At 41.8% G+C, this 16,487-nt stretch overlaps 2 protein-coding genes across 3 annotated transcripts in view; one reads left to right on the forward strand and one right to left on the reverse strand.

Moving 5' to 3' along the window:
* Positions 1–16,487, forward strand: part of gpm6bb (glycoprotein M6Bb) — a 387,662-nt gene that overhangs the window by 305,206 nt on the left and 65,969 nt on the right. The window lies entirely within an intron of this gene.
* On the reverse strand, positions 595–16,458 carry mospd2 (motile sperm domain containing 2). 2 transcript variants are annotated; one of them, XM_070976430.1, is made up of 15 exons: positions 16,158–16,458; positions 16,004–16,061; positions 15,421–15,576; positions 14,124–14,210; positions 13,780–13,934; positions 12,415–12,475; positions 12,226–12,264; positions 11,999–12,123; positions 11,305–11,478; positions 6,933–7,051; positions 3,470–3,563; positions 3,111–3,207; positions 2,458–2,578; positions 2,198–2,300; positions 595–1,171 (listed from the first exon to the last, which is right to left on the reverse strand). In XM_070976430.1, exons 1-15 carry the CDS (start codon positions 16,188–16,190, stop codon positions 1,016–1,018), a joined length of 1,578 nt encoding a protein of 525 aa, XP_070832531.1. In that variant the 5' UTR covers positions 16,191–16,458; the 3' UTR covers positions 595–1,015. The 2 variants fall into 2 exon arrangements, with proteins under 2 accessions (XP_070832531.1, XP_070832532.1); XM_070976431.1 differs by having other exon boundaries at positions 888–1,168; positions 16,158–16,332.

Raw genomic sequence — 16,487 nt, forward strand, 5'->3', positions numbered from 1 at the left:
GGCCCAGTGTTTATAATCAACGCAGGATTAGTTTACTCGTTATTGCCTGAGTCGCTCTAATCATCCCCCTCGCATGCGAGCAGCCGCCACCTCCTGCGGACGAGCTGCTAATGTTGATGCAAGACGAGCCCTGTGTGCACACATCTAATAACCCAGTTGCGATCGTTCCGTGTGCGACGGCTCACGTCCTGATTGCTCCGAGCTGGATCTTGTTATAGATATCAGTGCTCGCTACATAGCTACAAGTGGGTTGTGCCATGTCCTTGTACTTGCCAGTAATTGCTTTGGTATTTTTAGTTTGCCGGTGTCGGGGTAATTAAAACAAATAGGAGAGATAGCGGAGACCGAGATCTCCCGTGGCTCCTTGGTCTGAGTGTTCAGAGGTTTTAGTGAGGTCAGACACCACAGTGTTTTCAATTAGACACCTCTGTACTAATGAAGGTTTATTAAAGTGTGAATGCTTATGCATAACAGGGCTGCTGAGTGACAGAAACGTCTACATCTCAGGATAAAGGCGGGGGAGATAGGCTTTTATCTCTGCCTGACCTGAATGTACAAGGAGGAGAAGCACTATAATATTCAACAAAATCATGGAAATTGACAAAAAGTGTTTATTTTATACTCTGTAGATTTATACAATATAAAAAATTACACGATCCCAAAAATAACTGACTTCTACAATAAATACACTTTTATTTTTCCATGATCAGTCTTAAAAAATAACATTATTGATTTGATGCCTCATTGTTAAAAATGTCTCTGTTGCCTTTGCTCTCAAGTTCCTGAAAAGAGACAAGCACAATCTCTTCCTACAGTTAACTCCTCAACAACTCACGTGTCCCTAAAGTCAACCCTCCTCCCTGCCATGACAGCAGCCTGTGAGAAGGGCGGGGGAGGGCGGGGGAGAGTTCAGGAGGACCCCCACACCCCACCCCTCAGGTGGTTGACTGTGGCTCTGCTGGAACCGTCTGTGTGTCTGTGGTCCGCAGATGCAGGCGGAAGGAGCTGTGGCAGGTCAGGATGGCTGCTGGGAAGTCCCCAGCAGGAAGAGACACAGCAGGTTCAGCGCCACGAGAACCAGCACCAGCAAGGTGAGAACCTTCTGCAGCCACAGACACGTGTTCAACTTCTGCTCCAGCCGGGAGTTGCAGGCCATCATTCGCATGAGCTGCTGTGATAAAAAAAAAAACAGAACGGGTTCACTGACCTGGTTTATCAATCTAAACATAATGAATCAAAGGAACAATAATCAGGCTCTTAGAGACGTACAGTGATTTAAAGGAGCTTGACATTTTGAAAATTAAGCTTATTCGGTTTCTTGCTAAGAGTTAGATGAGACGGTGCGGCATGCAGCCGCTCACACTCACAAAGGTCAGTATGGAAAACAACCCCTTACCCGCAATTATCTCCATGTCACCTGTGCTCCTGGAGCTGTCGATGTGTTTCCTCGGGTGACAATGTGCCTCTATAGCGGCTATCAAAACCAAACACTTTTTGGCACTTTTTACGAGCAGCAGAGTCGATGATGTTACCCTAACAGTCTCTGATCACCACAAATTTCTCCCACATGTCTGACTTGGACCGGTGCAGGGGAAGGTTGATGCCACTCTCACATCTATGTGTTAAGTATGGAGCTGGAGCAGGGAGGCCGTTAGCTTTTCTTAACATACAGACTAGAAGTAAGGGGAAACGACCGGCCTGGCTTTCTGCCTATCAGCACCTCTAGAAATGTGTTTTCTTGCTGCATTTCAGGAATGCAAAAACACAAATTTGTGATTTCAAGGGGAGGTAAGTGCTAAACCTAGTTCCTGGTAAAAAACAATTGAGTGCAGAGTCTTATCGTCACGTGACTGTGAGGCAATCAGCAGTGATGTGACAATAAAGTGCTGAGCGGGTGCTTAAACTATTGTTCATCAAGAAACAGTTACAGCACATCACTCCAGCAAAAACCACACACTGTGATTTTTACATTAAGAAGTGCTGAAAAGTGTATTTTTTAACATTGGAGCCAGGCAGGCTGACTGCATCCACGCTCCAGCTAGTTAATACACAGAAATAAGAATGTAATAAAAACCCGAAGCTGTTCTTACACTCAAACTAGATGTTATAATCAATCATATGAAGCTAAAGTTATCATCCTCTGTCTGGGTGTTTGGTTTTGGAATATGCAGTAAAAACACAAAAAATGTCATCTCACCGCTGTGTTTAGTTCCTGCGGCCCGCCGCCTCCCGTCTCCACGGGGCTGTCCCTGAGAAGACTCACTGGGGGTTTAACGCTCTCCAGAACATGACAGCGCAATCTGTGGACAAGTCACAACGTAATGAGCAGAGGCCATTAGGGTGATGTGCAGCCTAGGTGTCTCCTCTAACAACTGTAGTGACAGCGGTGTGGCAACAGATCATCACCAAGAGCGTGCAAATCATTTCCCATGTTGACTGACGTGCACAGACGCATACCTGTGTTCCATGACCTTAGCTTTCGGTACTTCTTTCCAGAACTGCGCAAGTTCTTGTGATCCGGCATTATCCATCTCGGCGGCCATGACCAAAAATCTGTCCTGTGGAGAGGCTTGAGAACCTGCAAAAAGACACCAAAAGAGTTCAAGCGAGTCAGTGCAATGTTGCTGTTTGTGGGTCTTAAGTCCTTGATGGACTTCTATGTGAAAACACTGATATGAATCCAATTAAATAAAAACAGAATTAGGACGGGTTACACACAGAGGGGCTATGCTCAAAAGATTTAGTGCTAGACGTGACTGTATTTAAAAAGAAAACAACAAAAAACACTACGGCATAAAAGCTAGACAGAAAAAAAGCTACCCAGAAATAGGCAGCGCTGATCGCTCTGAGTTATATGCAGCACATCGTAACCTACAGCTGACATTTAAGCACTTTGAAAGCCACAAAATGGTTAACTCGCACAGCACCGTCAGTTGTCTGATGGTTTGTTTGGGGGAGATGATTCTTTCATCGCTCTTGAAATATGTATGTCAGCCAAAGAAAAGTGGTTTCCGGCACTTTGGGAAGGTAAGAGACTGAACCGTTTGATTATTCTGAAGTTCAACACTTGTACTGTGAGTAGAGTAGAGTGCAGAGCAAAAGTGCAGTACCTCCATGTAAGGAAACCACTATGTCTATGGAAGCTCCTGGTTCACAGTGGCTGCTGCTGGGCTTCACTCTGTACTTCTCAGGTGCCGTGGTCCGCACCTGTGGAGACACAAGAGGCCTTGTTAGACTATGAAAAGTCAGAAAATAGGCCACCATAATTTCCCACAGCTCATGTTGACATATTCAAAATGCTTCTTTTTCTCTGACAAATGGTCTAAATTCACTTATCGATCATATATATGATAGCAAAAATCAGCAAATCCTCTTATTAAGTGAATGTAGCAGTAAAGCAGCTGTTCTGTAAACGCACGCCGTGTGAAACACACACCGTGCACATGCATGCCAGCGCCTTCACACTCACCTTGAAGGCCACTTGATTTTTGGTTACATTGCTCAGAATAATGAGGGTTTTTTTCTCTGTCTCCCCAGAACCAAAGCTGAGCTCCTCTGCGGGGCTGGAAGGAGAGAGAGAAAGAAAAAAAACACACACTGTGAAACAGGAACTACACGAGAAAGCCGTCTGTGTGGAAACCAGAAGCTCTGGCCTTAAAAATAGAAGGATTTTGTGCTATAAAGTGTCTATTTGTTGAGGGGAGTTTCCCTTTGGTTCCCAGAATGCTTTGTTGTTTTCTTCTTATGTGTCTTATTAATACAGACTGGGCTGCTTCAATTCCCATGCCTCGCCGTCTGTGCATCACCATTATCCTGGGACTTTTGGCTTGTCCTGCCATCACCTTATCACCAATTATCTGCTTGAGCAAGTCTTTCCTGAAGGATACAGCAGCAGTATTTTGGATCTGAAAATTAAAAGCACACTTTTCAAATACAGGATTTCTGTCTAGCACGTATAATCGAGATGTGGTCAAAAATCAATCAAACGGCAGGGGAAGGAGAGCTAGAGGAAACAAAACATACGCTGTGGTCATGGCCACACAGTGTGTTGTTAGTGCTATTGAACAGTAAGAACAGCACCAGCATCTAAATGGACTGAAGTGACATTTGCAGGTGTGTTTGCTCGCTGTTTAATGTGCTGCAGCTGACCAGCTCGCTAATTAGCTATCTAGACTGCAAACTGACGTGAGCCGCGCACTTCTCCCCGGTGAATGTTTGTTCGGTGGCTTATTTCAACAAGTTACGGTGCAGGACAAGACGTGTTCATGTTTGTAAGTCAGATAAGAAGGAGGCTTGAGCGGAAAAGCTAATGGGGGTTGTTGTTCAAAGTCTGTGGCTTTTGTGTTGTGAAACAGGATGTTGTCAGTGTGACCGTCTGAACATGACAGACAGCTAATGTTACTCCTGCAGATATGGTTCAAAATGAGGCCATTTGATTGGCTGTAGGGAAACAAGATGCCCATTTATGTGGTTGGAGAGCTAACTCTATTCTCACAAAAAGTAAAAAACTTAAATATCTCTCTTTTGGTTTCTGATTTTGTCTCAAAGGAGAACACGTTTAATTTCAGCTGGACTTTAAGCAGGACAGGGCTCTGGTCACGCATCAAAGCTGTGAGATCTACAGTCCGAGCAAATCTGTGGACTAAAATCTAGGGATGAGGCACTTCGCCTCGTTCTCTGACGCTCGCTGTTTTTGGGCTCTTCTCGCCAAGTTCGCAACAGTCTAACTTGACTATAAATAGTATGTGATTTGATGAATTCAGCCTCAGTGAACACTGAACACTTACTGCATTGGGGACTTAAACTTTGCCAAGAAGAAGCTAGCAAATGGATTAGAATATTTGCTTCATACATATAAAGCTTCCCGATGATGCAGCTTGGCTATGTTTCATGGACTAAAACAGCTAAGAACAAAGATATATTTTTTCTTTTTCACGCCTTCATGTGCTCTTCTCCCCAGCAAAACAGCTGTAGAGTCTGCCGCCGGCTGAAGCTCAGAGTGAGTCTTCAGGCTGTGGAAAACCTTTGGCAAACACAAGATCAAAGCCCCCTACTCCTCTCTAAAGCCCACAGCCTCGAATTAAGGCTAACACAGCTCAGAAACATAATTGCATTTAAGGCTCATTTAAATCTGTTTATCACTATAATTCACAGCCCAGAGCTGTCAAAATCCTCACATCAAAGCCATTTCTCTGCAAAAAACAGAACTCAACGGACATTATTCATGAAAATGAGGGCTAATATCATATAGTGTGCGAATGCAAGTATTCACTGAAGGACCAACCAGAGCATTGTGTTATTGCCGTGCACCACATTTGAAGTCGATACTACCTCTGCAATTCAATGAACGCTCAATTAAAACATGTTTGATGACACGTGTAAGAGGTAACGCGTGCCCCTTCAATTGATTGAGTTCAACTGATCATTGACCACCGTCTCTCACTGAACAATTGATTGGTAGTATCCTTAATTCCTGCCCACATGTGACCAGATCAATTGGGCTGTAAAGGCACAAACACATCAATAATGACTTTAGGCCTTCAGCCAATAGGTGAGAACATTTCTGTCAATATTATATGCCAATTATAATCTGTCTTTATGCATATGGCTCCTGAATACACATGAACTCATTTGCCAGTTTGCTGAGTACATCAAGCTAAAACATTATGCAATACAACATCTTACCTACATGTAGGTTATAATGTTGAGGTTTTGCTATTTTAGCAAGGTGTACCTAGTTAACTGGCAAGTGAATGTACATTTGGTCTGGACTGCACTGTGTACACATACAGCACTCGTTCGATACAGGCCGTGAACCGTCTTTATGCAAATCATTAGGTAACCATGGCGAAACGCGTCCTCTTCTGTGTACTTTGGGAATTCATTAAAGGGCGGAAGAGTAATTCTGGGGAGAGACTGTTGATTAACTCCTTCAGAATAAGATTACATGTTACAGAGCGTGGGGTGCATGCAAAAAAAATCAAACAGACTTAGAACTTAAATTAGTTATTTGATGCAATGAAAAAAGGGTCATGACATAATGACACCAGTGCATGAGGGCAGCACCCATATCTGGGATATTATGCCTTCATTTTTGTGCTGTGGGCTGAAGTGGAGACACGTCGTCGATCTGTATTTACAGTCGTTGGTGCGCACACAGAAGGGACAGCTAGCGGACCATGAGCAAATATCTCAACCCACCTTTCAGTCCATTACAAAGTGTGTGACACAGTATTACTCTCAGTAATACAATGACTCAAGATGACAGTCAAAACCATCCAATCAATGAGGTACTGTTTTGTTATAAAAAGCCAGTGTGAACACGAACCGGAGCAGAACTTAAAAGGCAGCAATTTGTCTCCCCCTTGGTCTGGAACAAATGAACTACACTACACGTGTGAAGGCAAAGACCTGAAGAGTCAGCAGCCATGGTAGCGGCTCTGTGAGGCTGTGCTTACAGCAGGCACAGTGGTGCTTTGAGCTAGATGCTAATGTCAACATGCTAACTTTTGACCTGATGGTGCTGATAGTCAGGGGATCACCAAAGTAATTACAACTCGTCCTGAGGGGGGGGGTCATCATTGTCTGTACTAACTTTCATGGCAATTGGTGCAACAATGGATTCCAAGAGACATTTCACTAAAAGCCAAAAATGTCAACCTCCTGTTGGTGTTAGAGTAAAGTCAAGGGTTCACCCAAGGCAATAGGACTCTCTGGGACCTCCTCTGAAATTTCCTTGAAATCCCTTGGGCCACGCTGCTAGCATGACTAAAAACAGCATCTAAAGGAAATTTGCATGCTCCTAAAAACTTCTGTGCTGCACCATTTGGCAAACATCCATGTAAACAAAACACAAACTAACTGCGTTAAGGTAAGGCACAGACTCATTGGGTGATGACACGGTGGAGGGGTGTGTGAGCAGGATGACCGACCTAACATCCAGCAGAGGGCCTTTGAAGGTGGTCTGTGGCTTCCTGGCTCCTCTGGTCCTGGCGTTGGTGTCTACTTTATCATTGTCCTCTGCCCTCAAGCTGTCTTCCAGGAAATTCACCTGAAACAACAAAGACCACTTAATTAGAAAAGACACTCAGAACACTGATAATGTAATCATGTGACCCTCATCTGGTTCCTTTGTGAAAGCAAAATGTTTGACCCTTGACCTTCATGTGGAGAATGCTATCAGTTAATGAAGCTCCTGACTTTCATTTGTCACGATTAATAAACGGTTCTTGTGAAATAAAGGTGAGGGGTTACATTATCAAAATAGAATCTTTCTTGAAAAATGTATTTTTTGGTTTCCTGAGAAACCCCTGTGATGATTCTTGACCCTTGTTCCTATTGGGCTCCAAATTGAGCGCGGAACAACAAGCAGCAAGTCTATTGGAGAGTGCCATGAAAAAAGATCTTCCCGCAAACTCATGACTCTGACAGAACAAAGAACCTTGAACGAAAGTGAGTCAACCACAGCAGAAGTCATAGTATCACTCAAGGATAGTTTCACTTCAGCAAAACATCCACAAACCTTGACCCAAATCATCAGCAGACAGATCAGAAGACCATACAACAGCTGACAGGATAGAAATTGGGAAACGTCTGTAGACACTATAAATAAAGTACGTGACTCTGGGAAATGGATGCTTTCACAGTGTTGCTGGCACCACATATTTTATAAAAACAGATGGTGAGAGTGAGCGTATCATGGGGGGAAAGGAGGTCAGGGGGCAAAGGTGAGAGGGCTCTGCATGTGATGGGAACATTTGTGACTCAGAGGGGAAGTGTGTCTTTTGCTGTGATAAGCAACAAACCATGTCATCTTAATTAAACGGCTGACTGTCATGCAACTGCCACAATGAAGACATCAAGAGATAATCAGCTGCTGATGAAATGTCTCCATTTATTTGTCATTTTAAAGAGCAAGCTCAACACAATTAGGTAATAGTGTGACTAGAAGAAAGCAAAACATGCTCAGGCATTAATAAAAAAAATGAAACTTTGAAATTATAGGCGGTCCCATACAGATTGTAGAATTAAAAGTACAGTGTTTCGGTGAGAATAGCATTGGTGCTGCTTTTGCCATATGCTCATAAAAAATTCTGTTACAGAGTAACAGAGAACCAAATAAATTTATTGTAAGAAACAAATGAAAAAAAACCTGCTTACACTATAATATTCATGCACAAAGAAATAAATAGATCATTATAAAAAGCATCTAAAATGAGAGAGCAATTTCTACACATTGTGTGTAAAATATGAAATTCCCAGATAAAGAAATCGTTGAAGATTTTCTAATATACTAAAAGGAAAAATTAGTGAAATGCTCATTAAAAGGTGTATCTACTGATCATACAGTACATATTAAGGCACAAAACATGGTATTAAATAAGCAGTCTCCAGAGTCACAGACCTGGTAAAGGACAAGGCACAGGAGGTTTCTGTGAAAAAGTTCCCTCAAAAGCAAGCGTGGTTAAAGATGTAGTGCTAAAGGTTAATAACTTAGGCTGCTGTTACAAAATGGTCATTACGTTTAGTAGTTTTTAATCTGAATTTCGAAGATAAGGTTCTTAACGGGCAGCAGTGACAGTGCCAGCTGTTCTCTTGGCTGATCATAATGTGAAATGGGTCTCGCTTGGTTCAGTGTTTACATGATATTGTGCAAAAGGTAGGCTACATCATTTAGCCTACATCCCTTGAGAACAAAGGCAGAAATGTTGTTGTCTTTGAACAGTGCAACACAATTTAGAGGGTCAAATTGAAATGTGAGGTCCAGGACAGGTCAAGGGATGAACATGTCCAGGGGAGTGACGACATCAGTCGACTGTCTTCCAGGCTGTGAGCTCCTTGTGTGGGTGTGATCCTAACACTGCCTTACCACCTCCAGCCCTTGTTTTAAAACAGAGAGAAAGGCAATTAGCTTCCTGAAGCCACCGTGTTGTCAGCGCAGTGCTGCCTGGAACCCAGAAGAATTCAAGCTGGAGTGGGTGGTGGTAGTTTGGGGAGGGTGTTTATTCGGACGTGGAAGGAATGTGTTCAGACGGGCTTGAAGAGCCCACAGGCTGGTCTATTAACACAGTGCCACAGGTCTAGTCACAGCACAGGCGACCACAGACGAGGTTTAATTCATAATGCCTGATGAAATGAGTTCACTGTGAAAGCAGAATGCCGGAGATTTGAAAACATACCAAGAAAAAGTACAGACACTGCAACTCCAAAAAAAAATCTCCTAAGCTCTCATATTAACCTCTTATCACCTCTCTCTGTCTTAACTTTGACTTTCTTGATACTGTGTTTGTTTTAGATACTCCTTTTCTGGCAAACATCCTACAGTATAACACCAAAGCCTTGGATGATTGCGCTCTTGGCCAAAGGGTGGGGACCGCACAGTTTAAGAACTTCACAAATAGTGTGTAACCTTCATCCAGAGGTCGTATCAGAGGTCACATGAATATCCACTAACAGTCATCTGAAAGAATTCACTCTTCAAGGTTGGCATTTCTAAAAAAAACAAAACAAAAAACATACTCTCCTCTCACCTTGGAGATTTCCCTCGGGAGCATTTGATTGACATCAGACATATCCACACATAAACTCACTAAAGAGTTGTTGTTTAACTAGTTTCTCTGGCTAACCTGAAGAGTATCTCATCCTTTCCAACAGCGCTGACTCAAATGTTTTGATATGCAACACCTCAGAGGCTTGTAGTGCTTCTTAAAACAAAGCTATTGGGTTTAGTACCTGGAGATGAAACTAAGCCACGAGCGCTCTAATCGGGCACTTCGGACCTTTTCTGTGGGGTCAGTTTCTCTGGGAACGTTCATGCCCCTCGCACCAAAAGTATGCCACAAAGACCGTGAGGTGATGTAATTTTTAGATTTTACAGTAAGAACATTAACAAACCCAAACTCGTATCCGTCGATTACTGAGACTAACAATGGGCTGATTTGCATATCTCTGCTTTGTAAATTTAAATCTGTTGTGCATGACCAATGTGGTGTTTATTAACAATGGGAGCACTATTTGTTTGTTGGGGCTTAGGAGGCTCATGGGAGCAGCTTCGGGTGATGCAGCATCGCTACGTCTCTCCGGCAGATATAGTTTGTGTCTTATAGGCAGCAAAACCTCTCAACAGCTTCTATAAATGACAGCACAGTTATGTCCTAGTCCACACATCAAAAGTAGGTTAAGCCCAAGTCTGCTGCTCCCTACTGCGACAGCAAAACAACAAGATATCTGTAAATAACAGCTGCAACATTAGATGACAACAACATACACACAAGTTTTCAAAAGTCATTCCCTGATGCCGGGCATATCCTGAGATGACCTCATTTAATGCCCTCCATCTATTTCCATGCAGGCTTTCTCTGCATGCTGCAAGCTAGAAAAGAAGCTAAATAGATTATGAAGCAAAGGCTGGATTGTTCTGTAGGGAGTGATGTGACATAAGCTGCAACCTGGACCTCAAGTAGGTAAAATTTGGTGACACCACAGTGAGAGGGATGTTGACGGTGGCTGTAGACATATTCAAGACGCAGCCTGCGGGGCGTCTCAGTGACGGCGTTTGGCGGGAACGGGAATCTAGCCACAGCAGGGAAGAGCTTAAATAACTGACTCGACAACCTCTGTGGATCATACGAGGAGCTGAGAGGATGAGAGAAGCAGAGTGCTGGCCGTGATGCGGGGGCTTTGTTGGCCAAAGACATTAGGAGTCACCTTCACTGAGACAATGAGCAAGAGCTTAATGTCGTCCAAATCGGGCCATTACTTGCCACTTAATTCACAGTTGTCCCCACAGAGTGGTCTGATTACATGCTGTAAGCTCAGGCTCAATTTAAAGAGAGCGAAAGAAGAAACTGGAGGAATCTGTGACCATAGAACATCTGATGAGTAGCTGAATGTCACATCTATACGGCAAGAGGTGAACACTGCCTGAAATGCCAGAAATCAGAATTTATCATGACTCAATCACTCTCAGCTAATGTTACACATGACAGCAGCTGCACTGATGACAGCAGAAACACTGGTCCTGCTAACTAGATTAGTTTTAACACATTCATTTGCCAGTTTTATTTAAAAATATAACACTTACTCATCTATATTCAGATAGGCAAAGAGATCAAATTAACAGACCCCCGCATGTTTCTACTGAGTCCTGCCAAAGTGGAGACTTACACAACACACAGGGAGCAGTCCTGCCTTATACTGTAGGGAAATGAAATGGTGAGGACATGTTTTCGTGTAGGTCAAGTTTTTTTTTAGCACTTCTACATTCTGAAAGGCCTGATATTAACTACATATGTAGCAATGTACCTTTTTGGGCTTTGCCGCAACCTCAGAGTTGAAGCTGGACTCAAGTGCATCTTTGATCTCCATTTCACCCTCTTTGCTCTCCGTCTCGTCCTCGCTAACAATAGGCCCGTTGTCGCCAATGGGCGTTTGGAAATCGTCATCAGGAAGAGGTGGGTAGCTGTACTTGAAGGGGTCCTGGAATGTGGCCAGATAGGTTACATCACTACATGGGTTAAAAAGTGTGTACATCAATTTAAATAGCTCATTATTCAGTCATCAAAGACGCTCAGTATGAATGTCCTAGAAAGTCCCATGATTTGCAGAGGAACAAACATAATAATTAGGCATATGCAGGGGGAATTCTGTTAAACAATCATGTTTATCATTTACTGAAGAGGTGAAGTTACTGTTGCTGTCAACAGCTGTGACCTGACAAACCTGATCAACATCTCTTTCAGTGTGGGGAGTGTCAACAACCACAAAAAAGTGCACATTACTAATATTAAAGACTTGACTGCAGTGCAAACACTGCGCAAGACAGCAAATACATTTCTTAAATTGGTTTATATTCAGAATTTGTTTCATATGATTAAAGCTTGCATAACACAATGGCTGCACCATCACTAAAATATGATCCGACCGTCCGGCAGACGGTTTATTAAGGCTAGTTTGGAAATTTGGAATATAACACATACAGCAAGACATAATAACATACCGTTCCACCCATGTGAGGTGGCAGGTACTCAGGGTCTATGAATGTCTGGATCTCAGATTTTGATGCAAACTTGAGCTTGCTGATGGCCTCGGGACCCAACCACGACTTGACAATCTTCCATGCGGCTAAAAGAGAGACAGGCTTATGTCAAGATGCCAGTAATAACATTTTATTAAAATGAGTTAGCAACGGACATAAAAGTATACAAGTTTGTATGGGGTTCTTACCATTCATGATCCAAGGCATATCCACAATGATCATTTTGGCTGAAATGATGCAAAAGGACAAAGTTTGTCAGTGAGAATCGAGTTCAAAAATCCACAGGTTTGACTTGAAAGAAGATGTAAATTGCTATTAATGAATGAATATAACATGTGGATAAGTGTTGTGCTTTTATAACAAAGTTTGTTACTTACCTAAAAACTTTGGATAATATACTTTGAAGCAATTGATAACGTATTTCACGAACTCCATGTCCTGAGAGGCAAAGTGGAAAAAAACATGGACATAAAAAGCGGAACCACACAAAGGGCTTCAACTATAAAAGACGCTTTATGGATTTCCAGCAGGGAGAATGTTTGTTCACTCTTAACCACCTCTAGATCTGCAGTGACCCACTTATCAGAAAAGGAAAATTCATTATAAATCCCTCTACGCAATCCACCGCTCAATCCCTCTCAAACGGTGTGTGAGAAAGACTTGCAGATGTTATTTCCTCATGTTTTCAATGTGCTGTTATATGGTGTTTTGTCACCAAATAATTGCACCACCTAGATTTCACAATTTTTATCATTTCAGGGCCCCAATCTTCCTAAGAACAAGTAAAAAAAAAGAGTTCATAAGAGATGGCTTAGACTGAAATGCATTTTCTCCAAATAAATGATAAAGGGCTCCTGATTCAAACTGGTGATTCAGTTACACTTTAGATTACGACTGATAGAAAATCTAATCATGGCTAACAGATAAAATTCGTACTCTAAATCTCATCTACAAGCCACATATCCAGGTGAAAAGTTCTGCCCCATTTTATACATTTTTGGGGGATAAATATTCATCTTAATGTTAATTAGGATCATCAAACGAACAGCTGATATGTCAATAGACACAGCCCTGCTACCTTGGCTAGGCTCCATAATTGGCTAGAAGCCTCATTGCTATGCAGGAGACTCACTCCCGAGCCTTAATGAGATCATACAGACTACCCTTGCTCGAGCTCGTACTGTGGTTCAACAAGCTTCAATAAGGCTGCTTTCCAAACTGATCTCCTAATCCACTCGTTTCATATTTGAGCTGCACAGCTATTTATTCTTTATGCCTTGCTTGTGTTGGTTTATTTGTATTTAATTGAGCCATTTCTCCTGAAGAGGGCCTAGCCAATGAAATACTCTCGCTGACAGAGAGCTTCATCAAGGAGCTAACGCCTGCGCCACAGTGAGTCTTGCGGATTAGACAGTCCACTCGAACTGACCAACGGGATTTAAAGGTTACTTTAATCTCCAAAGTGTAAAAACCACTGAAGAGCACCAGTCCCTGCAAGACCACAGCTCAAATGGCAAGAAATATGAGGCTACTGAACAGCATTTAAATAACAGTCACAGTGGGAAAATGGTGTTTTTCTGATATAAGAGTGCACCTTATTTAACAGGAAGGCCATTTTTTTCCTCAGGGACCAAGGACGTAACAACAAGAAATTAAGATAAATTAAAACTCGGACAACAGCATGATACATAAATTTAAAAAAAAGAAGTATTTCCCTTGAAACACCATCATCATGGACTTACTATGTTGCTGAGGCCAGACTCTGCCATGTCAAACACAACAGTGAGTGGCATCCCAGGCTCTTTCTTTGCGTACCGCTCCAGCCAGAAAGCGATGTACTTCTTCTTGTCCAAGATTGTTTTTGCATCCTTAACGTGTAGTTTTACTCTGAACCAGACTAAAAACAATAAACAGAGATTAAGAATGATGATTTTAAGTGATAGAGGTTTTGTATGTGTGTAGAATTTCAGTGACAGATATGCACTTTTCATGGAACAGATATCTTGTCTAACAATTAAAGGCTAATTTGTGAATGTATGATAATAGAGTTTATTTTAAGTAGGTCTGTCATAGAACATGTACGTACAGAGTTTGTTGCCCTCCTTGTCATAGCCGTGGAGGAAGACAGCGCCAGTCTCAAACATCCATTTGGGAATGCTGCTCTCAGTGAGATCTGAAAACACACAAGCAGACACAAATTACACAGTTAACTGTTAGATGTTATAATCTGTAAGATATACAGAACATGGCATTGTAAGCAAAATGCTATGGTTGATTGTAAGGTTCCTATGAATATTCTAGACTATTTCAGTCCTTAATTTAACGATGCAAAAAGCAGAAAATATCTTAGATTTCATTTTTTCATTGTTTTTCATAATCATCATTTTCATCATGTCTATACTCAGCAAAGCCACTTCATTCTATTCCTGGAGATGAGTCACTATAAGCACAAATATCACTAAAATTGGTCTTCAAGAACCTACATGTATAAAACATAGATGTAGGTACGTATGTATGTATAAAACATATATGTAGGTGAACCATGACGGGACATCTGAATTCTCCAGAGTTCTAAGAGGAAGTATTTCTCTTACCACAACTACAGTTTTACAGAACTTATTCCAGTTTCCCCAAAACTGAAAACTGCTTGAGTTCACAGAAAATAACACACTTGTCATCAGCTTTGGTCAATAGACGAATGAAAGAACTAAAAATATTTGGCCCCTGGATCCTAATGACTTGAATAAATCAAATTTCCTAAAAACAGCTGTTTGACAAATTGAATTTGCTGGATTAAGGACTAACAAATAGTAACATCAAATTCCTCAGACAACAGAAACAGTGGGGATTGTTCTCGGGGGTAGCCTATGCATGGAGATACGTGTGTTTAACACACAATGACACTCTGTCTGGGTTCATCCCAGAGCAGCACAAAGACAACCACTGATTTGTGTTGCAAGCTAACAAACATCGAAATATCACAATGTCAACAGTTCTACTTTTAAGTATACTGGATATTGAACTTCAATAGCTCTTTGATGAAACTGTGCCTGTAGGGCCAACTATCAAAAATTCTCAAATACCAAAAGCTGACATTTAATGACGATCAGATTCATGCAGTTCATGATTGAAATCACTATTTTATTTAAGGCAAAGCTCCTGGACGACTGGCAATGTTTTAACAACACTTGCTGTTTGACAACTTTGGCATCTTTTGTTAGATGAAAAGAGGATTTTGTATAAAGACATGATACATTTTGTCAATGTAAAAAAATATTATTTTGGCAGCCATTTAGTATCAAAAAGGAGGCTGTCCAGCCTTACTTTAAGGTATTGTGAAATTGTGCGTATCACATTACAAACTCTTCAGCGAGGTTTCTTACCATTCAGACCAAACTCTTTTCTCCACTGAAGACTTTCATCAATCATTTTCAAGGCATCCTCAACAACAAACAGTCTCCATGTCAGGTAGCCTTCCACCAGAGCATCATCACGTTGAAGCCTCTCCACATCTCTGGAGTCATATTTTTCTGCTGAATCTGTAAACATAACCCAAAGGCTCAATCACATGACGGTCAAATTAAAAAAAAGATCAAGCACAAGGTCTCACTTTCGATCAGACTGACTTTTTATGCTATTAAAACCATAAAGATCATGTTGTGCTGTGAACTCAGATAGTGTCCACCTGAAGGCCATAATGTCATACCCACAGACTGTATTTCTAAAGTAACATGTGGCCATACAGACCTAACGTTAGCTAGTTATTCTGTTGGAGCTTATCTGGACTCTGAGCATTTAGGCCATGATGTAATCAACATAAGACAGTAAAGTAACCGCTAACTATAACTAGTGGACAGTTGAGTTACAATAACAGGATATTTCGAGCTAGCCTATGTAACCTATTTAAAAGAAAGTGGCTGTTTAGAGAGCAAGTTAATGTCAGCTTATCCACAATAACTGTGTTACCTTGTAGGAACTCATTCTTAAATCTCTGTCTCGTCTCCTCGATTTTCTTCTCAATATCCTGTCAAAAGAGTTCGTTCAGGTTAGACATGCCCTTCGTTTCAAAAGACTTATCAGAGAAATATCTCAAACGCTTTCTAACGGTTGTTCACGATACCTGCTCTCCTTCGTATTGCCCGACTTCAGCCATATTCAACTGTCCCCGAGTTTCCTTCTCTGTTTCCTTGTTGGGCTAGCTAGTTAGCTAACGTTTAGCCAGAGGAATCAGTGCAAAGTGCGAAACTGACGTTCCGTCGTTGCCATTTTGGTTCCAGCCGTGGCCACACCTCTCCGTGTGTTGTTTGTTTGTTTGACCTGAAATAGCAGGGGGAGTGTTGACTTGTATTCAAGATCACAAGAGAGGCGTCTTCATTCACACACTTGATTCGTTCAAGTGCGACTAGCAAGCGTATCACTTTAGCTTGATGTCGTCAACTCACTACTGTTT

Source organism: Chaetodon trifascialis, chromosome 12 (genome assembly GCF_039877785.1).
Source record: "Chaetodon trifascialis isolate fChaTrf1 chromosome 12, fChaTrf1.hap1, whole genome shotgun sequence".
Classification (NCBI taxonomy): Eukaryota; Metazoa; Chordata; class Actinopteri; order Chaetodontiformes; family Chaetodontidae; genus Chaetodon; species Chaetodon trifascialis.

Excerpts from the sequence above, each read along its gene's own strand:
- mospd2 (XM_070976430.1), bottom strand. The coding sequence starts at position 16,190 with ATGGCTGAAGTCGGGCAATACGAAGGAGAGCAG. Across the intron at positions 16,062-16,157 it reads GGCAATACGAAGGAGAGCAG|GATATTGAGAAGAAAATCGA; the intron begins GTATCGTGAACA and ends CTCTTTTGACAG. Across the intron at positions 13,935-14,123 it reads CAAGGAGGGCAACAAACTCT|TCTGGTTCAGAGTAAAACTA; the intron begins GTACGTACATGT and ends TATTGTTTTTAG.